A 26,052-nucleotide genomic window follows, 5' to 3' on the forward strand; every position below is an offset into this window, starting at 1 on the left:
TAAGTAGCCGGGTTTATGGTCATGAGCCACCAGTGCCTGGATATTGTAATATATTTTACAAAAGAGGAACCAGTCATTTTTGAAGAGGTTAATAAATTCACTTGGGTTAACACAGCAAGTCATTGCCAGAAATATGATTAGAACTAGAAAGTAGTTTTGATTCCTCCTAACTGTTTTGCCATCAGACTGCAATGCTGGCTAAAATGCAATTTGTTTTCTGGACAAATCCTGGTATGCTAGGCTTTGAATGCAGAGGGTGAAATTGCTGACCATCTTCTAGTCCCAGTTGCTCAGCCTTGGTTCTCAAAGAGAGAGGTCAGAAGTGGTGATTGCCTGAGTACCCTACTTTACGTCCCTCTGCAGTTAAAGGAATCTAAACGGGCAGTGAATAGCCTTCGAGACTTTGTGGACGACGACGACGATGATGACCTGGAGCGAGTCAGCTGGAGTGGGGAACCTGTGGGAAGTAAGTAAAAGAGGCCCTAGAGGTGATTGATAGTCAGGGTTGTTACTATTAAGGCTCCACTTGTTTGTCTCCCCAGTGCTAGTCAGAAAAGGCAAAGAGATTAGACTGTTACCAGATGAGGACACATCTGGAAGTTAAACCCTAGGAGAAGATGCTTGGGAAAATATGGTAATAGTTCCCATATGGCTTTTTAGATCTACTATGCTAGGGCTAATGCTTGGAGACTATTTCAGATTCATAGGGGTGCTTGTTAAAATACAGATTCCTAGGGTTTATCCAGAGATTCTTATTCAGTAGATTTGGGGGAGGATGGCCGAGAACTTTTCCTATTTGTTTTTGGTGCTAGCAATTGAACCCAGGGCCTTCAGCTCTACCACTGAGCTACACCCCCAACCCTGGGGTCGAAATCTTTAATAAATACTACAGATAACTTTAATATACAGTTATATTTGGGAAGTATTGACTTAAATACTCATAATTGGTTGGCAGAATTAACTTCCTTAGCCATTATGTAATACCACTTTTTTTCCTTTTCTTTTTTGTGTTACTGGGATTTGAACTCAGAGCCTTCACCTTGAGCCACTCCATCAGCCCTTTTTTGTGATGGGTTTTTTAAAATAGGGTCTCGAGAACTGTTTGCCTTGGCTGGCTTCGAACCACGATCCTCCTGATCTCCGCCTTCTGAGTAGCTAGGATTACAGACATGAGCCACTGGCGCCCAGCCTCACTTTTTTTTTTTTTATTATTGTGCTGAGTGGCCACTTAATACCTTTGTAGAGTTTGATATTTAAAGAAATAATTTTTTTTTTTTTTTGGAGGCCCTGGTGTTTGAACTCAGGGCCTCATGCTTATGAGGCAGGTGCTCTACCACTTGAGCCACTCCACTAGCCCCAGAAATATTTTTTTTTGGGGAGGTGGTGGGGAGCTGGCAGAGTGACTGAAGTGGTAAGATGTCTACCTAGCAAGCATGAGGCCCTGAGTTCAAATCCCAGTGCCACCAAAAAAAGTTTTTATTTTAAATACAAGATATTGTAATACTAAAAAATTTTTAAGATGCTGGATGCATTTCCCCTGTAATCCTAGAGGAGATCTGGAGGATTGCACAGTTCAAGGCCAGCCTGTACAAAAATTCATAAGACTCCATCTCAATCAATAAAAGCTGGGCACAGTGGTACGTGCCTGTCATCCCAACTCTGCAGGAAGCATACCTAGGAGGATCATGGTCCAGGCATAAATGCAAGACCCTATTTGAAAAATAGCTAAAATAAAAAAGGTCTGGGTGCATGGTTCATGTGGTAGAGTACCTGCCTGTCACAAGGCCCTGAGTTCAAACCCTAGGAACACACACACACACACACACACACACACACACATGCACACGCACACGTGTGCAGGCACACACACACACATTTTTTTTAACAAAAAAAGTATTAAATGAGAAGTTTCTCTTCCATTCTGTCAGAATCTTCTCAGTTCTCAGTACCTGCTCTCCCCCAAACCAATCATTGTTGCTTGCTTGTATAACCATCTAAGTATTGTTTTGGATTTGGAAGTGCTTATAAGAATATTTATTTTTACCTTGCTGTAACAAGCAGTAGCATACTTTATACCTTGTTCTGTGACATTGTAACTTGGACATCTTTCCATATCAGTATATAAAAAGCTTTTTCATTCTGTTGCATTTTTTAAGCAGTAGCATAGTGTTATATTATATGGATTATCATAATTTATTTAACCAGTCCACTATTGATGAAATTTAGATTATTTCCAATGTTTTGTTTATATTTCTGTCCGTAACCTTGTGTTCTGACCACACGTGAGTAAATGAAAGATCAAGTCAAATAAGTGGCATAGGATGCTTGTATCACAATTGGATAGATACTGCTGAACTGCCCTCCACAGGGGTTGTACCAATTTGCACTCCCATTAGCAATGTAGAAGGGTTCCTGTTTTCCCACAGCCTTGTCTCCATGGGGTACCATAAAGTTTTAAGATCTTTGCCCATTTTTTAGGGAATCAATTATACTTTAAACTTGTGATACTATTAAGAGTGAAGTAGAGCATCTTTCATATGTTTAAAAGCCATTTGAGTGTCCTTTCCTGTGATCCAGTTATTCATGTCCTTTGCTCAATTTTGTGTTGATTATTTTTTTTTTTATGGTACTGGGGCTTGAACTCGGGGCCTACACCTTGAGCCACTTCACCAGCCCTTTTTTGTGTTGGGTTTTTTCGAGGTAGGGGCTCACAAACTATTTGCCCAGACTGGCTTTGAACCATGATCCTCCTGATCTCTGCCTCCTGAGTAGCTAGGATTAAGGTGAGCCACCAGCGCCTGGCTGATTAATGTATTTGATTCTGTGTTTTCCCCTTGCCCCATGCTGACCAAAGGATCAGGGCCTCTATTGAAAAGCTTTGAGTTTGTTGAATGTTGGATTTCAAGGGTTTCTGTTGTATGAGATTTACTGATTTAGTTCCTACCATCCTGCAGGTATCTCATGGTCCATCAAAGAGACTACTGGTAACAGTGGGTCAGCCCATGATGTACGTGAACAGCTAAAAGGCCGAAACAGCTTCTCCTCCTATGCACAAATACCCAAACCAACTTCTACCTACTCCCTGAGCAGCTTCTTTAAAGGTAAAGAGTGATGGTTAAGGGACAGGAAAGTCTTTCTTTTTTTTTTTTTCAGAAAAACACTCAGGCTATAATTTTCATTAACTCTGGAAGGAAAAGATTATTGAAGGATAATGGATTATCATTGGAACTAGCAGCTGAGAATTAGGGATGGGAGAACTGAGAGAAATTCATAGGCATTATAATGGCTTTCTAGAATATGATGAGTAAAACTGATACTTACCCTGTGATAGGTACTGAAGAAATTTGCCTACATTAAAGTTCCTCCATGGCTCTTGTGTAGTGCTTTGGGGAACCCTTGTGCATTGCTGGTGGGAATGTGGTCACTATGGAAGATAGTGTGGCAGTTTCCCAAAAAAATTAAATATAAAATGATCATATGGTCCTGTAGCTTCACTTCTAGGAAGATACCAAAAAGAATTGAAAGCACGGACTTGAACAGATGTTTGTACACTGTATGTAGCAGCATTTTCCACAATAGCCAAAAGATGGAAGCAGCCCATATGTTCACCAAGGGGTGAATTGATAAACAAAATGTGGTATATGCATGCAGTGGAATGTTATTCAGCCATAAAAAGGTATGAAATTCTTATACATGCTACAATGTGGATAAACCTTGAGGACATTATGCTAAATAAAATAAGAAAGACACAAAGGACAAATACAGTGTGACTCCATTTATATGAGTACCCAGAACAGGCAGATTCATAGACACAGAAAGTGGAAGAGTGACCAAAGGTTGGGAATGGAATGGTTAGTTGCTGCTTAAAGACAGAGTCTCAGTTTGGGATGATGAAAAAGTTTTGTGGATGGACAGTGATAGTGGTTATACAACAATGTGAATGCACTTAATGCTACTGAATTATACACTTAAAAATGATGTTAACCCTGGCTAGCCAGCCCAATAAACTCTGCTTTGTTGATTGCAAAAAAAAAAAAAAAAAAAAATGATGTTAATAGTGCCTTAGATTTTGAAGTCAAGTAAAAGCTTTTTTAAACTTGTATTGCATAATAAGATTTTATGTATCCTGTGTCCTTAACCAAGCCTAGGTGGCTTTGACTTGAGCTCTTTTGACCTCTTCTCTTTGTGTTCTTTACCCATAGGTAGAACTAGACCTGGAAGTTTCCAGTCTCTTTCTGATGGTAGGCATTGGACCCCTTCTCCTGATTGCTTTGGGAGATGTTGCTGATCTGGGGTACAGTATGGGGAGTCAAGGGGACATGTCATTAGATGAGTAAATGAACTTTCTTCTCAATCTACTGTAATTACTAAAGAATTTTTCTCATGCTAAAAGGTAGAAATCATTCGGGTTATAGAGGCAAGAAGAGACTTTTAGGGATGCTGGCTTGGGGAAGAACTGAGATCTACTTTTGTCCATAAAGATACCTTGGGAGGCCACAAGTCTAAAACAAATGCATGTGAAAAGAAGCAGTAGAGGAAAGTGACAATAAACAGGACTCATGATGCCTTTTTGAACCAGCTGTCTGTTCTTTTTCAGCTCTGTCAGATACACCTGTCAAAAGCTATGCTCCAGAGCTGGGGAGGCCCAAGGGGGAGTATAGGGTAAGTTATATCTTAATACTGGTGGGGTATTTTACACAGTAAAAAGTGCCTTCACATATGTTACCTTGCTTAATTTTCCCAACTCTTTAAGAATTATTATTATTTGGCAGCATTAGGGTTTGAACTTAGGACCTCACACTTGAAAGGCAGGTACTCTTACCTCTTGAGTCACTCCACCAGCCCTATAATAAAGAGTGTTATATATTATGTGTTTTGTTTTTTGCAGCACTGGGGTTTGAACTCAGGGCCTCATGCTTGCTAGGCAGGCACTCTGTTGCTTGACCCACTCTGCCAGCCCAATTTTCCCAACTCTCTGAGTAGATAGTATAGTCATGTGACACTTAATGACAGGGACACATTCTAATTTTCTGGGTGATTTTATCATTATGCAAACATCATGGGTATACTTACACAAACCTAGATTGTTTAGCCCATTACACACCTAGCTATATGAGACAGCTTATTGTCTTTAGGCCATAATCTTGTACAGCATGTTACTGTACTGAATGCTTACTGTAGACCCATGTTGCACAATTTGTATATCTAAACATAGAAAAGGTAAAGTGAAAATATTAGGTAAAGCCAGCATGGTGATGCATGCCTATAATCTCAGCACTTGGGAGACAGAGGCAAGAGGATCATGAATTCATGGCTACATAGTGGAACCCTGTCTCAGACAAGCCCCAGCAAACCAACAAGAACAACAAAATAGTAGCCATAAGAATTTTTTATCTCCATTATAATCTTACAGGTCCACCATTGCATATGTGGTCCATTGCTGACCAAAACATCATTATGCAGCCCCCTTTTATAGATAAGAAAACTTGGTTTCACAATAATCAGCTTGCTTGGGATCTCACAGCTAGGAAAGGGTAGAACTTGTACTCAGAATCTATATTTCTGACTCAAACCTAGCATCCTTTTCTTACCCATTATGTTGCCTTTTGAAGGCTGTGCCTTGAAATTCCATGGTCAACCACTGTAGTCTGAAAGCTACATTGGTGCATTGGAAGCATATAAGAAAGCAAATTGATTCATAAGGAAGAAATCATATTCTAAGACCCAAAAAAAAGTATGTCTCAAATGTCTCTCTTTTCTTTTCTTGGCCAAAGGTATTAATTATGAGGATCTCAAAATGTGACTTAGGGGTTGAAATCCTGAACCAGTAGGCATGGAATTACTCGTTTTGTCAATTGATTTATCTCTGTTTAATCCATCTCTTCCTACCTGTATTACCCCTAGTCTAATTCCTTCAGAAACCCAAAACCAAACCATTCTATTTCCCTTTAGTTTCTTTCCACAAACTATTTTCTCCTTAAGGACAAAGACTGAGTTTGAGGTGAGGAGCTGGTACACTGATAATTCTGATCTCTTAACTTCCTGGGATTCATGTGTTGCTGATATTTCAGGATTACAGCAACGATTGGAGTCTCAGTGACACTGTGCGACGCCTCCGGAAGGGCAAGGTAAGGCCACAAAAGAGAGAAGCCTTGCTTGGTAGGCATTCTGCCACTTGAGCTACCCACCCAGCCTAGAGAGAGAATTCTTGTGGGATTCTTTGGTAAGCTGGATTGGTTGTTCTTACATGGGAAGGTTTGTTGATCTCTCCAGTTCTCATTTGCTAAAGGAAATAATTTTCAGGAAGAAATGAAATCCACTAAAGTTGAAAAGTAACGTAAAAATGTTGACTATCCAGGGTTAAGTGTTGTTTTGACAGGGTAGAGAGAAAATGGTGATTGAGAGGGAAAAGTACATTTTAAGAGTGAAAATAGAGACCCACCCAGATGCTTGTGAGAAATACCCATTGCCATGTCCCAGGCTGTGACTCCCCACCAGGAGGGTGCTGTGTTCTGAAGCTCCCAGGTCACATCTCATCTGTCTTCCTGGACTCCCTTCTCCTGCACACACCGAGCGCCTCACTTTTCCTGGACATCACCTGCACACCTTACACATGGATGTGAAATCGCCAAGTCCCTATCAGAGAAAGGCAATGCGCCCCGTAGAAAAGAGGACAGGAGGGATTCCAAGATGGCGGTTAGAGGGAGGAAGCAGAAAGTGTGCCTCTTACAGTGAAATCTTGGAGAAATGCTGGAGACACACCTTGCAGGCAAGGCCACTGAGAAGAGGCAAAACTTTGACCCCTCCACACTTCCAGCCTGCACAGAGAATCTCCATTTCATGTTAAACAGAGAAACCAGGAGGGCCCCTGGGCCGCCAGTCGCCTGCGCCCAGACGGCTTGGGAAGACCCAGACAAGGTGAGCTAAGTGGTACATGGTACTCCCACAGACAACCCTGGGCCAGATCAGCATAGCCCCCGGACAGACCGACCCCTACCTGGGGAAAAAAGAGAAACTGAGTAATAAGCAATAAAAACAATAAAGACACGTAGCAAAGAGGGTGGGGTGCCCTGAGCTCCAAAGAGAGGGGGAGGGGAATCCTTCCAGGAACTGTAAATAAACAAGCCAGGCCTCTCTGGAGAGGCTCTGGCGGGAGCGGGGGCGTGTGCCCAGCAACCAGGAGCGGGAAAGCTTGTAAAAGCAGCAGTGGGAGGAAAACTCCACAGGAGAGGGGGGAAGACTCACTTCCCACGTGAACTGTAAATAAATACGTAGGCCTGAGAAAGCGGGTGCAGTGTCACCTCACCCAGTGTGCTGGAAAGGGGAAAGGTTGTAGCAGCGGCTGGCACACAGGACTCTGAGTAAACAAAGCCTGCGTTGCCAGAGGAGTGTTAAGCTCACTCCTGAGATCTGCATAAATAACGTCTCCAGCAACAGCAGGCTGACAGCAGCGGGCAGGCAAGCCACAGCTGCAGATAGCCATTCACAGACCTGTCTCCAGACATTTTTTTTCTCTCTCCCTACCTTTGATGAGAAAACAACTGAACTACACCTGCATGCTGAAAAACTTACTGAAACTGTATTGCATTTGAACTTGGTACACTTGGTGTGCTTTGTGTGTGTGTGTGTGTGTGTGTGTGTGTGTGTGTGTGCGCGCAGTTTTGTTCTACTTTATGTCTCCCCTTTGATGAGACAACTACAGAACAACATCTGAGGCACCATCTCCAGGATTGCAGGCTGAGGGATGAACACCAAAAGTATTGAGACTGAAATTTCATTGCATTTGAACTTGGAGGTTTTTATTTTTTAGTTTTTAGTTTTTTATTTTATATATATATTTTTTTCTTTCATTTACTTATTTTTTTATTTTTATTCTTACCTTTACTCTATTTTTTATTTTCAATCCTCTCTTTGTCTCTCTGATGCCTTTTCAGCTTATGGTTGATTAGTACACTGTCTTTCCCTGTTTATTTGTTTTTCCCTTTTCCTTTAACTTCTTTGCTTTCCATTGCCTCTCACCCTTCCATTCTAAATATCACTAGTGCTATTATTACAAGCCATAAAATACTTAATTGCACACAGTACAGGGATAATAACAATATCAAGGGCAATGATGGGAAGACAGAAAAACAGGGAAACCAGTTTCCCCATAGCAAAAAATTAGTACAGGAACCAGAGGGAAATGAAGAAAACAGATACTCAGATCCAGACTCCAACAAAATGAAGAGAACCTATGCCAAAGAACCCAATGAAGACCACAAGAATAATTTAAAAGAAGACATACTACAGGTAATCAATGAGAATTTTATAGAGATGATACTGGATATGGTCAACCAAAATGTACAGAAGACACTCAAGAAATTCCAAGACAACAAAAATAGAGAATTTGAAAAAGCAAAAGAAGAAATAAAGGAAACCATAGAAGCACTGTATAAACACAAAAGTGAAACAGAGAACACGATTAATAAACAGATAAATGAACTCAGGACAAAAATAGACAACATTAAAGAGGAAACGACCCAGGATATGGAAAACCTCAGAAAAAAGAACGAACCAGAATTGCAAAACAAAACGGAAGGCCAATCCAGCAGAATAGAAAAAACAGAAGACAGACTCTCAGAACTTGAAGATGAAATGGTAATTAAAGGAAATACTCAACAAAATAATGGCAAACCGAATTCAACAACACATCAAAAAGATTATTCACCACAACCAAGTAGGCTTCATCCCAGGAATGCAGTGGTGGTTCAACATATGAAAATCAATAAACGTAATAAGCCACATTAACAGAAGGAAAGACAAAAACTATCTGATCATCTCAATAGATGCAGAAAAAGCCTTTGATAAGATCCAACCCATTTCATGATAAAAGCTCTAGGAATAGAAGGAAAGTATCTCAACATTATAAAAGCTATATGTGACAAACCTACAGCCAGCATTATACTTAATGGAGAAAAACTGAAACCATTCCCTCTAAAATCAGGAGCCAGACAAGGATGCCACTATCTCCACTCCTATTCAACATAGTACTGGAATTCCTAGCCAGAGCAATTAGGCAAGAAGAAGGAATAAAAGGAATACAAATAGGTAAAGAAACTGTCAAAATATCCTTATTTGCAGATGACATGATCCGATTCCTTAAGGACCCAAAAAACTCTACTCAGAAGCTGCTAGACACCATCAATAGCTATAGCAAGGTAGCAGGATATAAAATCAACGTAGAAAAATCATTAGCATTTCTATACACTAATAATGAACAAACTGAAAAAGAATGTATGAAAACAATTCCATTTACAATAGCCTCAAAAAAAATCAAATACCTAGGTGTAAACTTAATAAAAGATGTGAACGATCTCTACAAGGAAAACTATACACTTCTGAAGAAAGAGATTGAGGAAGACTATAGAAAGTGGAGAGATCTCCCATGCTCATGGATTGGTAGAATCAACAGAGTAAAAATGTTTATGCTCCCAAAAGTAATCTACATGTTTAATGCAATTCTCATAAAAATTCCAATGTCATTCATTAAAGAGATTGAAAAATCTGTTAAATTTATATGGAAACACAAGAGGCCACGAATAGCCAAGGCAATACTCAGTCAAAAAACAATGCTGGAGGTATCACGATACCTGACTTCAAACTATATTACAAAGCAAGAACAATAAAAACAGCATGGTACTGGCACAAAAACAGACATGAAGACCAGTGGAACAGAATAGAGGATCCACATATGAAGCCACACAACTATAACCAACTTGTCTTTGACAAAGGCGCCAAAAATATACGATGGAGAGAAAGCAGCCTCTTCAACAAAAACTGCTGGGAAAACTGGTTAGCAGTCTGCAAAAACTGAAACTAGATCCATGTATATCACCCTATACCAAGATTAACTCAAAATGGATCAAGGATCTTAATATCAGACCCCAAACTCTTAAGTTGATACAGGAAAGAGTAGGAAATACTCTGGAGTTAGTAGGTATAGGTAAGAACTTTCTCAATGAAACCCCAGCAGCACAGCAACTAAGAGATAGCATAGATAAATGGGACTTCATAAAACTAAAAAGCTTCTGTTCATCAAAAGAAATGGTCTCTAAACTGAAGAGACCACCCACAGTGGGAGAAAATATTTGCCAGCTATACATCAGACAAAGGACTGATAACCAGAATATATAGGGAACTTAAAAAATTAAATTCTCCTAGAACTAATGAACCAATAAAGAAATGGGCAAGTGAACTAAACAGAACTTTCTCAAAAGAAGAAATTCAAATGGCCAAAAAACACATGAAAGAATGCTCACCATCAATAAAGGAAATGCAAATTAAAACCACACTAAGATTCCACCTCACCCCTGTTAGAATAGCCATCATTAGCAACACCACGAACAACAGGTGTTGGCGAGGATGCGGGGAAAAAGGAACCCTCTTACACTGTTGGTGGGAAATTAAAACTAGTACAACCACTCTGGAAAAAAATTTGGAGGCTACTTAAAAAGCTAAACATTGATCTACCATTTGATCCAGCAATACCACTCTTGGGGATATACCCAAAAGACTGTGACACAGGTTACTCCAGAGGCACCTGCACACCCATATTTATTGTGGCACTATTCACAATAGCCAAGTTATGGAAACAGCCAAGATGCCCCACTAATGATGAATGGATCAAGAAAATGTGTTATCTATACACAATGGAATTTTATGCAGCCATGAAGAAGAACGAAATGTTACCATTCGCTGGTAAATGGATGGGATTGGAGAACATCATTCTGAGTGAGGTTAGCCTGGCTCAAAAGACCAAAAATCGTATGTTCTCCCTCATATGTGGACATTAGATCAAGGGCAAACCCAACAAGGGGATTGAACTTTGATCACAAGATAAAGGCGAGAGCACACAAGGGAGATATGAGGATAGGTAAGACACCTAAAAAATTAGCTAGCATTTGTTACCCTCAACGCAGAGAAACTAAAGCAGATACCTTAAAAGCAACTGAGGCCAATAGGAGAAGGGGACCAGGAACTAGAGAAAAGGTTAGTTCAAGAAGAATTAACTTAGAAGGTAACACACATGCACAGGAAATTAATGTGAGTCAACTCCCTGTGTAGCTATCCTTATCTCAACTAGCAAAAACCCTTGTTCCTTCCTATTATTGCTTATACTGTCTCTTCAACGAAATTAGAGTTAAGGGCAAAATAGTTTCTGCTGGGTATCGAGGGGTTGGGGGGGAGAGAGAGGGGGCGGAATGGGTGGTAAGGGAGGGTGTGGGGGCATGGGGGAGAAATGACCCAAGCCTTGTATGCACATATGAATAATAAAACAATAAAAAAAAAAGTGAAAATAGCGGGCTGGTGGAGTGGTTCAGGTGGTAGGGCACCTGTCTAGCATGTGTGAGAACCTGAGTTCAAATCCCAATACCAAAAAAAAAGAAAAGGTTGTATTTTTAGAGCTCTAATCCATATATGGTGTGAAATAAGGATTGAAGTTCATTTGCTAATTTTTTTTCCTATGTAGATTCCCATTTTTTTTAGCAACATTTGTCCTTACTGATTAACTTGGAATCTTTTTTGATCAAGTGATCACACGTGTAGTCCTATTTCTGGACCTTTATTCTAGTTCATTGATTTGTCTATCCTTATCAATACCAGTCAATAACCAGAGTCTTGATTATTGTAACCAGAGTCTTGATACTGTAAATGTTGAAGTCAGGTAACTGCAACTCTTTTTTTTTTTTCTTTCTTTCTTTTTTTTTTTGTGGTAGTAGGGTTTGAATTCAAGACCTATACCTTGAGCCACTCCATCAACCCTTTTTTGTGGTGATAAAAAACACCACAAAAAGTTTGTGAGATAGGGTCTCACAAACTGTTTGCCTGGTGGGCTGGCTTTGAACTGTGATCCTCCTGATCTCTGCCTCCTGAGTAGCTAGGATTACAAGCGTGAGCCACCATCACCTGGATAACTTCAACTCTTTTGACGTTTTCAGCCTTTAATTTTGTTCTTTGCTTCCAAAGTTGTTCTTACCATTCCAGATCCTTTATGTTTTTGTATAGATTGTAGTATTAGCTTATCAGTGTCTACAGAAGTGCTGTGGGATTTTGATTGTAATTTTGTTGAATCTTTAGATTAATTTTGGGGGAATTAACATCATAATAGCTAATAGGTAAAAATGGATTGTATACCTGAATGTAAGTGCTAAGCCTACAAACCTTCTAGAAGAAAATATAGATGAAATCCTTGTGACCTTGAGTTAGGCAAAAATGTATTCCCTAGGACACAAAAAGCATGAACCATAAAATAAGAAAAATGATAAAAATGGATTTTGTCAAAATTGAACACTTCTGGTGTTTTAAAAACACTGTTAAAAATGTGAAAAAGGCCATTAGTAGGAAAAAAATTCACATAGTTTAAGGGACTTTTGTTTAGAATCTATAAAGAATTCTTATCACTCAGTGATAAGACAGATGACCCAATAAAAAATTGGCACAAAATTTGATCAGACATAAAAGTTACACATATAGCCAATAGCACTTGAGAAGATGGTGAACATTATAGTTATCAAAAAGTGTGAATTATATCAGGCATGGTATAATTGGGAGGCTGAGGCAGGAGAAATGTGAACTGGGCCCAATGTGTGAAAAATAGTGAGACCCTATCTCAAAGAAAAAAAAAAAGAGAAAAAACAATTACTACTATCAAATGGGGACTGTTTGGGGAGGGGAACCAGTAGGAGGTTGGCGGGCAAAAGGAACAGGTGATGTGGGCAATTATGATCCAAGTACTTTATATGCATGTGTGAAAATAGAATAATGAAACCAGTTAAAAATTGGCAAAGGATAGGCATGTTGGCTCACACCTGTAATCCTAGTTACTTGGGAGATAGAGATTGGGAAGATCACGATTTAAGGTCATCCTGGGCAAAAAGTTTTCAAGACCCCCACCTCAACAAATAAGCCAGGCATGGTGGGGCATTTCTGTAATCCCAGCTATGTGTGCAGTATAGGTGAAAGGGTCACAATTCCAGGCTGGCCCCAGTCAAAAAGTGAGACTCTTAACTGAAAACATAGCTAAAATGGCTGGGGTATGGGTGCAGCTTAAGTTGATAGAGTGCCCATGTAGTAAGTGTTAGGCCCTAAATTCATACTCTAGTACCACCAAATATAGACAGGTGATAGATAGATAGGCTAATAAAGTGGGGCAGGGAGACAAGAAAAAACAATAGCAGAGATGAATTTGATCAAAGTACATTATATCCATGTATGGAAATACCACAACGAAACAACACATGAACATACAAAGATTTATGCGTATTTATTCATAGCAGCTCTATCCATGGAAGCTTCCGAAGTTTAAACCACCCAAATGTCTATTATCAGGTAAACGGATAAATAATGGAAACCCTCTTGGCAATAAGTAGGAATAAACTAGTAATACACAGGGTAACACATGGTTTAATCTCAGATACACGAGTGAAAAGAAAAGTACATACATGATGGTATTTTTATGAAATTCTAAGAAAGGCAAAATTAGAGTGACGAAAAACAGATAGCTGCATGATTGTCAGGGAACAAAGGGACCATTTTGGTGTGATGGAAATGTTCTATATGTTTGTTGTGGTAGTAGTTTTATGAGTGTTTTATACTTTTCAAAACTCACTGAACTCTGTACACTTAAAGATAGAGTTTATTGTCTAAATTACAAACCTTATTTTAAAAAGAACAAGTTATTTCTGTCGACTTTGTCAAGACTTCAGGATGTTAGCATCTTGTAGGGCATTAGATTGAACTAGGGAGGGTGTGGTGGGAACCACATGGTTCTGGGAACCATGGTGTAAGCATAAACAAGCTGTTCTTGGGGACATTTCCTTTCATTGTTACCCATTCCTTACTCTCTAGTGACAAAGGAATATAAGAAGCTGTCTTCTTTCTTAATACCCTAACTCCTTATGTTTTTCTGCCAGGTCTGCTCACTAGAAAGATTCCGCTCCTTACAGGACAAGCTACAACTCCTAGAAGAGGCAGTCAGCATGCATGATGGAAATGTCATTACTGCAGTGAGTGGAGGGTCTTCTTGTTGTTTGTTGTTTTTATTAGTTTCTAAAAATCCAACCAGAATTGACTTTAACATTTTGGGTTAACTGTCAAATAAAGACCCTGGCTTTCCCCTTGAAGTATATGATCCTCAGCAGTCTACACTCCAAGGCTCAGCTGGTGGGACATGACCAGACAATAAAAGATTGGCTATTCTATGTTATATAAAAAAAATCTGAGGGAGGAGAGACATGAGAGTTCTCTCTCAGCCAATAGGCATGTGGACTCCTAAGACACAGCTCAGTTCTAACTGTCCATCACCTTTTCTTCCATCCCACTGAGAGATCTGTTGTCTCCCTGCAGAGATTTCTGATGATTTGCTGGCCTCACTGGTAGACATCAGGAGATCAGGGCAGAGCTCTGTCTTTGAAAGGCTGCACATTCTTTGTTCCCTTTCCTTTAGGTCCTGATCTTCCTGAAGAGGACACTGAGCAAAGGTGAGCATGGTTGAAGGAAATCTTCACTCAACAAGGTATCTGCTACATTTGAGGGGAGGATGGCTTGTGGCTTTCATACCAGAATTCATCAGCATCAAGTCTGGTTCAGAATCGGCTGAGGTGGTCTGGGGACTTCAGAGCACATTTGTACCACTGAGGGCCTCTTTTAAAGTAGTAACTATGTTAACTACCAAGCCCTCTCTATTGTATAGACAGATGGCTGTATTTGTGGAAGTAAGAATCCATGCTAATTGCCTACTCTGTTGGTGGTAACTGAACAGCTGACTCAATGGCTCTGAGTTGCTGTGGACCATAGAGGTTGAGGTGGGAGTAAACCATTCTTATCTTTTTGCTGGGTTTGAGGAGATAATATTTGGAATGTGTGAGTAGGGAGGCCAGTTTCACACCTGAGTAATAGGCTTGACTCTTCTCCACCTAACTTCTGTTTCCTGACTGCCACAGAGATCCTCTTCCGAGAGCTGGAGGTGAGACAGGTTGCCCTGAGACATCTCATTCACTTCCTTAAGGAAATAGGTGACCAAAAGCTGCTTTTAGATCTCTTCAGGTAAGACTGATTCTCTGGTCTATAAAGTTTATTAAGTATTTTTTCAAAGTCTTCTTGGGAATACAAAGAAATAAAAGATAGGTCCCTTTTCTAGAAACACTTAAAAGACAAGATACAGAAATGTTATAGGATAACAAACAATACTCCACAGTCCATAGTAAGGTATAGTAGGGTGGTAAAGAACCAGGCTCTGGCATGTCAAACATGCCTTTATTGAATACAGATTCTACCACTTAGTTTATAGATCTTGAGCAAATTACCAAACTTCTCCAAGCATCAGTTTTCCCATATGTAAAGTGGAACTGCTACCTACCCCACAGGGTCATTACGAAGACTGAAAGAGTTAGTGTGTGAGCTAGCACCTAACAAAATACCTGATCTGTTGTAATAATTCATTAAGCAGTATCTTATAAAATACATAGATTAAAGGTATCTTTTATTATGTAGTCCCAAGTGATGCCAATGAGAAGTAAAGTAGAAGAGAAAAAGAAGAAACTAATTTTTCAGTCTACGTACAGGAGAGTCTCAGAAATTATTAGGATTTGAATGGGACCTATGACGCTAGGTAGGATTCTGATACATGGAAGGTAGACTGTATCTGCTAGGGTTTAATGGGGACTGTTTTCCACCCTTGTATTAAAATGTGAATATGTTTTATCCTTCAGTGTCAGAGAAGAGGTTCGAACCTCTGTTTAGGCTCTTTGGCCAGGGTAACCATCTATTCAGTGGCTGGAACAGTGATGAACTGCCCAGAGACTTAGTGGAGAAAGCAGGTTGCCTTGGTGGGGTCAAGATTATAGGCGGTTAGCTAGGAATTTGCTCATGGAGGTAGGCTGTTTTCTCTCTCTCCCTCTTCTTCTTTCTTTCCCATTCAACAAGGCCACAGCAGTGTTGTTAATTATAACTATTCAGAGTAAGGCAGAACCAGAAGACAAAAGTCCTTGAGCTTTAAGACCTTATCTAAGCCTTTGGGGGAGTCCAAGTACATTGTACTCTGTACTCAAAAACAATAAAGAGTAATATAGAATATGTTTCAGAGGACTGTGCTTTAATTTTCAATAAATAAGTGAATAAACAAGGAAACAACATTATTGTAAGGTGGAGTAGATTTTAAGCTCTTAGTGCCCTGCAGTATCTTCTCGTCCTTACTTTTCAAGTTCAGCTCAAAAGATCAGAGAAACAATGATTTGTGAACTACCAAGTATTTTGAAGGGGTTCCTGATGGATAAAGAGAAATGAGCTTGAATTGTTTCTCCTAGAGCCATCACCCTGTTTTGTGAGGTTAATTGTCAACACATCAATAGATAAAAATGCCCTGCTCCCTTCTGTTTCTTCCCAGGTTCCTAGATAGAACAGAAGAGCTGGCGGTAAGTGTGGCCTTTGTTTCAGTTAGGGACCTGTTTAACAGATATCTCAGCCAAAACCCATTCTCCACAATCCCAGATTGTTAGAACTATTTTCTTTCCTTTGTATTGATTATATCTAGAAGAGAGGCATCTAGGAAACATGAAAACTGAATCCAAATAGTGTATCATTTTGTTTCTTTTTACAAACTCGTTTGATTAGGCTTATGCATAAGTTTTATTGAAAATGAATGGAAAGTGGCCTGATCAATTTCTTCTTTGTTTCTCAAATGTTTTCAAGTCCCGGTTTGTAGGAGTTTTGGGTTTTGGCTTCTAACACTAAACAAAATGTGAATGCTAAGAGAATAATAAACCAGATACAGGTCAAGAAGAAAGATGAGTTAGGCTGGTGGTGCACCCAGTACACATTTTGATTGAGAGCTTAGTAGCCAAGTGTGAAAATTGATTTTTGGCAGGTTTTCACAATTTTAGACTGAATTCCTTGAGTGTAAGAACAAATCTGAAATTTTACCAAAAACTAAATGGCATTATTAAAGCTTTAGTGAACCGTTTTTAAAAGTTGACATTATAGTGCAGGAATAAGAATTTTTCTGGTACCATAGATGCTTTTTTATTTTTATTTATTTATTTATTTATTGCAGTGCTGGGGTTTGAACTCAGGGCCTCATGCCTGCTAGGCAGGCAATCTACCACTTGAGCCACTCCACCAGCTTAGATGCTCCTTTATTACTTATCATGTTTGTGATGATATCAATACACATATTCAGCAGGCACATTTAATTATTTTTTAAATAATATTGTTAACTTTCTTTGCACAACAGAATATAATTCAGGAAAATGTTTTTCAGAAACATATTTTCTAAAAGGAACTTATACACAAGTTCAAAAAATGGGAAAATTTGAAAAATCCTTTATCTTGATCTACTGAAAATTATTGGCAGTCTGTAGTAAATGTTTGAAGAGGTTCTTGTTTTATGCTTTTAGTCTGTGTAGGTTCAAAACTATAAAGAATTTTCTTTATAGAGCATTCTTGAAAAGTTTCATTTTGAAGTTTGATTAATGAGAATAAATGTGTTTTGGGTAACTTGTTTTTATTGACTTATCATACATGCTGTATATAAATTTAGAGTTTTACAGACTTGTAAACTTTGGATATGGCAGAGCTGATTTGTTTACTTTTAGTTTATCTTCCTAGAATATGAAGATTTCCCAAGTAGACTTTTTCTTGAAAGACTTGGACTGAAATGGAGTTGATTAAAAGTTAGCTGTAGATTTTTTCTTTAATCATATTGGGGATTGAACCCAGTGTTTCTCACATGCTAGGCAAGTACTCCACTTCTAAGCTAATATCTCTAGCACTAAATACAGATCTTAAAGGTTACTTTCTTTCTTTTTTGGGGAGGTAGTACTAGGATCTGAACTTAGGGCTTTGAACTTGCTAGGGCAGGTGTCCAACCTCTTGAGCTACACCTCCAGCCCAAAGGTCACTTTCTTTAATATTTGAAATGATTGTATATCAAATATTTTACAAAGTTTATGTTGTGATACAATGTAATTTCTGTTTTTCTATCTTGTGTTATTTATATTTATATACATCTCTTGACTCTAAAAGGAAGTTCTGTGCTTCCTAAAGCTATTTCATTCTCTCTCTCTTTTTTTTTTCCTTTAGATAGCACTGTGGTTTGAACTCAGGTCTTCACACTTGCTAGGCAGGCGCTCTTACTGCTTGAGCCACTCTGTCAACCTTAATATTTGGCTTTTTGTGACTGGCAACTGTTTTTTTTTCATTCTTTTAATATTCATATCATGTATTTATTTTTGTCTATCAGTTTTATTTTTCATATCAATCTGTTTGTAAATGTTTTATTTTTCAATTCTTGGAAAGTTTTTAATAATTATGTATAAAACTACAGCTCTTATAATCACTAATTATTGCATCATTTAACTCTTTTTTTTTTTTGTGAGACTGGGGTTAGAACTCAGGGCTTCGTGCTTTGTCTACCATATGAGCCACACCTTCAGTTCATTTTGCTCTGGTTATTTTGGAGATGGAGGAGTCTCACAAAATATTTGCCTGGGCTGGCCTCGAACCTCAGTTCTCCTGATTTTAGCCTCCCAAGTAGCTAGGATTATATGGGTAGCCACTGAAGCATTGTGGAACTCTTTTAATAACAGGTAGACATTTCTGCTGGGCACCAGTGGCTCACACCTGTCATCTTAACTTCTCAGGAGGCAGAGATCAGGAGGATCACAGTTCAAAGCCAGCCCCAGGCAAATAGTTCTCAAAACCCTATCTAAAAAATATCCTGTACAAAAAAGAGCTGACAGAATGTCTCAAGTGGTAGAATGCCTGCCTACCAAGTGCGAGGCCCTGAGTTCAAATCCTGGTACCACCAAACAACAAAAAACCCACATAGACATTTCTACATGAGGCTCAGTTTGTTGTGGTGCTGCGAATGAATCTTAGGCTTTGTGCATGTTAAGCAGGCATTCTACCACTGAGCTATCTCCCCAGCCATACATTAGGGTTTGTTTTGTTTTTAAGAATTTCAAAAATAAGAAAACACAGATGGAGATTTTCTTTCAGAGTTATATGTAGAACATATTATTTGAATATGAAATAGTTACTTATGAACAGTGAATCAGAATGACATAACCCATTATGTTACTGATATTGTTAAATGTTAAATATTTACATGCTACCATTTATCACATACATAGTTAAGGATGCCAAAAATAACATTGAAGTAAACGTTTAGCTCTTCGGCTTTTAAAAAGCTAAGGCCTAAATTAGCAAAATAGTTAAACACTGAGGCTAAAGGGTAAAATTGGGTGTGCTATCAACTTAATTCTTCTTTATAAATCAGCACTATCTAATAGAAATTCCTACAGTGATGGAAATAGTCTCTATTTGTACTGCTTGGTATGCTAGTCACCGGTAGCTGTTGAGTACGTAAAAAGTGACTACTGCAATTAAAGACCTGAAATTTAAATTTAAATTTAAATTGAATAATTAAATGTGGCTGCTGGCTGCTATATTGGACAGTATAGTTAGAGATAAACCTACTAATGATTTTGAATCACTTCACCCTGCTCCCTCTCCCAATATACACATAACCACTTACACCCAGAAGGAAGCTCTAAAAATGAAGAATTTGGTTGTTAAAGCATGGAAAGGCCACTTAACCTCAGTTTGCTTGCTCACTTGGGGTGTCTTCCTCTCTCTCTCTCTTTCTGTCTCTCTCTGTCTCTTTCTCTAATGCTCTGTCTCCCTCTCCCTTTCTCTCTGGTGCTGGGGATCAAACCCATGGCATCACATGCATGTTAGGCAAGCGCTGCACAACTGAACTACATCCCCAGCCCCCTCTCTCTTCTAAGGAGACAAGGTGGCTCAAAGCTCTTTTCTGTTCTTTGTAGCTATCCCATTATCGAGAGCATTTGAACATTCAGGACCCCGAGAAACGAAAAGAATTTCTTAAGACCTGCATTGGGTAGGTATGGGAGAAAAATAGTTTCAAGTATAAATACTTTTATGCAGAAAGTGAAGAGAATAAAAAAGGGTGAAATCGATAGCTAGAAGGGAAAGACTAACAAATGAATCATACAGGCATTATTAAAGGTCATCTCATCATCTCATTCAGTGGTTCCCAAATTCAGTTCTCAACAAAGTTTTCACTGACTGGTGATAAACTGAGAAAAGTAAAGACAGTGTAGAGAATTTTTTCCTAAAGCTAAATTTTTTTAATTTGAAAGACTATCTTTTATTATGGGAGTTTGTTTGTCCCATTTCATTCCTTTATAGTAGTAAAATGGGTTGTAGATTTTTTTATGTCCTTATGTAATTAAATTGTGGCAATTATTTTCTTGTTTGTTTATTTTGCAGTGCTGGGGATTGAACCCAGTGCCCTTTGTATGCTGGGCAAGCACTTTACCACTGAGTTGCATCCATAGCTCTGGAAATTGTCAATTCCTTATAGACCTTGTGTATTTTTTTGAGTTAATTGGTTTTTGAAACCCCAAAGCCCAAGAACTGCTGATCTAGTGCAAGTTTTCATTCAGAATATAAATCCTTGTTAAAAAAAAGAAGGAATAGCTCCAAATATTACTCCTTTGATGGGATGCTTACTATTCTTGAAAGTAGCTTACTTTATTATCGGACAGCCTTTATTTTGGAAAGTGCTTCCTTATGTTAAGCTGAAACTTGCTTTTCTGTATCATTCAAGACAGGTATAGAGTCTCCCGTTAGTCCATGCTTCTCCAGCTTCAGTGTTCACAGTTGTTTCAGCCATTCCCAAGGTGATACGATTTCCAGGCTTCATATTTAGAAATTTGCTTATGTTTAGAAATCCTTGATTTTAACGTTACTGAATACTGAGCTGTGTTGTATCACCTCTGTAGAGCAAAGAGAAAAGTACTAAAGTAACTAGAACCTATTGATGTCTCTCTTTATCTCTTATAAAAATTCACCATGATTCCCACTTATCTGGGATAGTGTAATTGAATTTCAGAATTCTTCCTGGAGTGAGTGGAGTAGGAGAATAAGGCAGCACTTTCTAAAGGATAGCTCTATGAACTGAGGGCTTAAAATCTGGCTTCTGTTCCTGGCCTTACCCATTGATGTCCATATGAGTTTTAGGTAAGACACTGTCCCTCAACTTCATGTAGAAAATCATAGTTTAAAGATGGGACCCCTGACATTTGTGTAGATCTTTGCAATCTTTGCCAGTCTTCAAAGCTACCATTATGCTATGCTATTTAATTTACTTTTTATTATTTTGCAATAAAAAGTGACTAATAAGTTTATATGCCCCCTAAGTAGAGTTAAGCAATGACATGAATGAACCACAGAGTTTTACCTGGGATGTGGATAATGGTCAGTTGACTAGGCTTGCTTTCTAGTTTTGTGACCCCTCTTCAATGTCCAACTCCCAAATGAGAGGATTCTTGTTCATTACACAGCAGAATCATTAATGACTATATGTGTTTTATGGACTTTCAGGATCCCTGTTGAATTGGCAAAATCTTAAATACAAAATCCAAGCCAAAGGTTTACTCTATTTTCTGCTCTCTTCCTCTGTTTTTAAGAGCAGCTATAAAGGTGAATCACAATTAGATTTATGAAGCACCACGAGTGTTTTATGGTTACAGTGATAATTTGGTTTAGTTGGATTTGTTTTCCTTTTTACATAGAGAAAGTGGTACTAACCTTCTGGCCCTCTACCAGTTTGCCATTTTCAGCAGAAGATGCTGCACACATTCAAGACCATTACACCCTCCTGGAACGTCAGATCATTATTGAGGTTAGATTCCTCATCTCTAAGTTCTCTGCTTCAGTACCCAGGCTCAATGCTATTGGGCATTAGGAGACTTCTTTGCTCTGCACATATTTGTCATACCCTATTATAGTCTCTAAAGTCCTTTCACTTCCCCCCTCTACACCTTAACCATCTTCCTCCGTTGTTCTTAGGCATTTTTTTCTTCTTACCTGCCGTTAACCTGTAGTTCTTCATCCTAGACTTCCATGTCATCCCACTTCTGAAATCTCTTGATCCAAATCCATTGTCATTTTATGGATTTAGTAGCCTCCCCCTACCGGTGTATCCTAGGCAATTTCTTTTTCCCTTTCTTGCTTCATTCCTAGGGAGGGAAACACAACTACTGTAATAGTAAGGTTTTTCTCCTGCCTCTGCTGCATGGAAATTGTTCTTTTTTTCACTTGGCTCACTCCACCACAGGCAAATGATCGACATCTAGAGGCAGCAGGACAGACCGAGGTCTTCCGAAAGCATCCCCGCAAGGCTTCCATTCTCAACATGCCACTAGTGACCACGCTTTTCTACTCCTGTTTCTATCACTACACAGAGGCTGAGGTACAGGCAAAATGTGAAAGAAATGCCCCACATGAAGACCATAGTTCACATCCAGTATTTTGATGCACTCTGTTACTAGTAAGTGTGTTATAGGTCTCAGAAATTTACCTGGAAGCTTTTCTGGCCTTCAGCCATGGTGAGCCAAGAGGGAAGAAGAGGTTTGTAAGGATTTGTGTGGCTTCAGTAGGCTGGTCGGCTAGCATAGCATGTTGTTTCTGGAGCTGGCTCCCATAACAGTGTCTGTTCAAAGTGTTCAAAGACCCATAATTTCCAGTGGATTACCATGATGTAGAGGAGAGCAGCTGCACATCAGGTAGCAGTGGATCCTTTTTTTTTTTTTTTAAGTTTGGATTTAATGATCACAAGTGAACATTTTCCCCATACTTAAATTAACAGAGAATTGTAAAAAGTACCATATTTATTAATCCAATTCCTGATAAACTAGGTTGTGATGATATCCCATTAGACTCAATGCAGCTTTTCCCATAAATTAATTTTGAGTTTTAAAATGGTTACAGAGTAAGATTTAGAAAGTCTGTGTAGAAGAAAAGAAAATGAGAGATTGAGTGATCTCACTAAAGTTCCTTCTCTCCTTTCATCCTAGGGGACATTCAGTAGTCCTATCAACCTGAAGAAGACATTTAAGGTAGATACATGTTGGTCAGTGTTTGTAAAAGTAATGTCAGTGTAACTACATGCAGTGGATGTTGCTTGATAACCCTGTACTGTAAGTGCTTTGATATTCAGGGTTCAAGGTAGAAAGGAATGAATTTGTGGAAAGTGAGAGAAAACTTTAACTGAATGGTATACATCAATGCTGAGGTTCATAAGTTATGGGTTCTTGATGACCTGAGGAATTTACTAATTTAATGGGGCAGAATATGTGTTCTTTTCTAACTTTCTCAAGCAGCTCTATTGATGCATTTCTACTTCCCCTTAATTTCCTGGTTTCTGCTTTCTAGATCCCAGACAAACAGTATGTGCTGACAGCCCTGGCTGCTCGTGCCAAGCTTCGAGCCTGGCATGACGTGGATGCCCTCTTCACCACGAAGGTGAGTGCCCTAGAACTGATTTGGGCTGATGAGGCCTTGGGAAAAAGAAGGATCATTATTTCATTTTTAAAGTTCTAGTTGCTGATTAACATTTTTCTCCAGCCTTTTATTTTCCAAAATTTTAAGCCTAAAGAAAACTTGAAAGAAGAGTATAGTGACCATTAATCACCTCTACCCACTTCACTAATTTATTAACATTTTTGCCATATTAGCTAACTTTTACTTTTTCTATATACATGCATTTTTTTCTGAACCATTATGACAGTTCTCCCTTAAATACTTAAGAATTTATCTCCTCCATAAGCACAATATTATTCTCACTCAAGAAATTTAATAATAGAATAATATTATTGCGTGTATTTACCATATATATTGTTACATATAAGGAGAGAGAGAAGAGAGACCATATTTTAATTAGATCTTTATAACTGTTTTTGTATTTATGTGCTGTTAGGATTTAGTTAAGGACATTGCATTGTATTTGGTTGTAGTCTCTACTGGATTACATTTATTTATTTACTTGAGAGAAAAAAATTTTTATTTTTATTGTGCTGTGCAAGGGTACATTGTGACATTTACAAATGCACATTTAAAAAATAATTGTTACATACATTTTAAGGTGTACAGCATGGTATTTTGATACACATGGTGAAATGATTATTGTAGTTTAGCTAATTACTGTCCATCTCACATCTATACCTATTTTGTGTGTGTGTGTGTGTGTGTGTGTGTTAATACCCCCAAATCCACTCTTAGCAAATGTCCACTATACAGTATTATTAACTACAGATATCATGCTTTATTCATCCTATAGAACTGCAACTTTGTACCCCTTAACCATGCATATCTCTCCATTTCCCCTCCCTTCAGAATCCATCTTTCTCTGATTTTATGTATTTGATATATTTTTTAGATCTTACATTAATGTAATGTAATGCGGTATTTTTCTTTCTATGTCTAGGATTATTAGCATAATGTTCTCCAGGTTTATCCATGGTGTCAAAATTGGCAAGATCTCCTTAAGGCCGAATACTAATCCATTGTGTGTGTACATATATATACCTGTTGGGAACCAAAAGCCACAGTCTGACAAGATCGCTGTGGCTTAGCAGCATTCCAACAAGGTTGGAATCTGCAGGTGCACCATGCCTCTATCACAGTGAGAAGGACTGAAAAGAAGTTTATACTTAGTCAAGGACACTGGCAGTAAAAATACAGAATGGCAAAAACAGAAAGGTTGTAACTAGGTCAGAGTGTTTTGATGTTTAAGTCTTTTCCTCTTTTGTATAAAGCTTGCTGAGAAAAATAAAATTTTGCCAGTTGGTCATCAGCCTGCTGGCCCTCTCAATATGTGTTTTGTCATTCCCTTCCTTAGTGAGTCCTTTCGTATGTCCTGTCTTGTTCATTCCTTTCTTGAGCACTTTTGGGTCAAGGACCTCTGCAATCCCAGCATATACCACAATTTCTTTATCTATTTTTCCAGTGATGGACACTTACTTTTTCATATTTTGGTTATTGTGGATAATACTACAATGGATGTGGAATGCAGATATTTTTATGAGGTTGTTGTTTTATTTCCTTTAGCATATACCCAGAGAAGGGATTACTGGGTCATGTGATAGTTCTATTTTTAATTTCTTTAGGAATTTGCTTTTTCATAATGTCTATACCAATCTGTATTCCTACCACAGTATCTTTTCCTCCATACCTTCACCAACACTTGTTATTTCTTATCTTTTTGATAATAGCCACCCTAACAGGTATGAGGTGATATCTCATAATGATGATTTACATTTTCTGATGATTAATGATGTTGAGCACCTTTTCATATACCTGTTGACCATTTTTTGTCTTTGGAGAAATGTCTGTTCAGGTGCTTTGTTCATTTTTTAATTAGGTTATTTGCTTTTCTGTTATTGAGTTGTGTGAGTTCTTTATATAAATTTTAGATATCAACCTTTTACCAGACATACAGTTTGAAAATATTTTCTCCAAATTTGTAGGTTGCCTTTTTCTTTTAGTTGTTTACTTTGCAGCAGCTTTTTTGGTTTGATGTCGTCCCATTTATTTATTTTTGCTTTTTTAGCCTGAGCTTTAGGTATGATAGCCAAAAATTCATTGCCAAGGCCAATGTCAAGGGCCTTTTCTCCTATAATTTCTTTTTTGAGTTTTATGGTTCCAGGTCTTATATTTGGGTCTTCTATCCATTTTAAGTTGATTTTTTGTGTATGATGTAAGATAAGGAGTCCAAGATCATTATTTTGCATGTGGAGATCCAGTTTTCCCAGCACCACTTTTTGAAGAAACTATCCTGTCCCTCATTGTGTCCTCTTGGTGCCCTTGGGGAAATTAGTTGGCCATATATGCTTAGGTTTATTTCTAGTCTTGTTTTTTTCCTCTGTTTCAGCATTCTATGTGTTTGTTTTTATGTCAAGAGTATACTGTTTTGATTATGATAGCTTTGTGATATAACTTGAAATCAGGACATGTGATGCCTCCAACTTTTGATTTCTCTTTTTCAAGATTGCTTTGGCTATTTGGGTCACTTATGGTTCCATACAAATTGGAATATATTTTAAATTTCAAGTTTTTTATTATGGGTTTGAGAATTTTCTGTTTTTCCTTCTTGATAATTCATGAATTAAATTAATTAACAAAGCAAAATATCCATATGTCAAAATC

The 26,052-nt window shown here is 38.3% G+C and overlaps 1 protein-coding gene across 8 annotated transcripts in view; it reads left to right on the top strand.

The window, feature by feature from the left end:
• Vipas39 (VPS33B interacting protein, apical-basolateral polarity regulator, spe-39 homolog) overlaps positions 1–26,052 on the top strand; it is a 35,221-nt gene that overhangs the window by 4,524 nt on the left and 4,645 nt on the right. For 6 of the 8 annotated variants that reach the window (XM_020162215.2, XM_074067458.1, XM_074067459.1 and 3 more), the window contains 14 exons: positions 364–466; positions 2,955–3,101; positions 4,203–4,241; positions 4,598–4,662; positions 6,072–6,128; positions 13,953–14,045; positions 14,486–14,519; positions 14,982–15,084; positions 16,424–16,451; positions 19,866–19,939; positions 21,673–21,748; positions 22,184–22,318; positions 22,923–22,964; positions 23,281–23,370. In XM_020162215.2, the coding sequence (XP_020017804.1) occupies positions 364–466; positions 2,955–3,101; positions 4,203–4,241; positions 4,598–4,662; positions 6,072–6,128; positions 13,953–14,045; positions 14,486–14,519; positions 14,982–15,084; positions 16,424–16,451; positions 19,866–19,939; positions 21,673–21,748; positions 22,184–22,318; positions 22,923–22,964; positions 23,281–23,370 (1,086 nt within the window). The remainder of the gene's footprint in view (positions 1–363; positions 467–2,954; positions 3,102–4,202; positions 4,242–4,597; positions 4,663–6,071; positions 6,129–13,952; positions 14,046–14,485; positions 14,520–14,981; positions 15,085–16,423; positions 16,452–19,865; positions 19,940–21,672; positions 21,749–22,183; positions 22,319–22,922; positions 22,965–23,280; positions 23,371–26,052) is intronic. The other 2 variants (XM_020162217.2, XM_074067460.1) reach the window with 2 other exon arrangements.

The sequence above is a fragment of the Castor canadensis genome, chromosome 3 (assembly GCF_047511655.1).
Source record: "Castor canadensis chromosome 3, mCasCan1.hap1v2, whole genome shotgun sequence".
Lineage (NCBI taxonomy): Eukaryota > Metazoa > Chordata > Mammalia > Rodentia > Castoridae > Castor > Castor canadensis.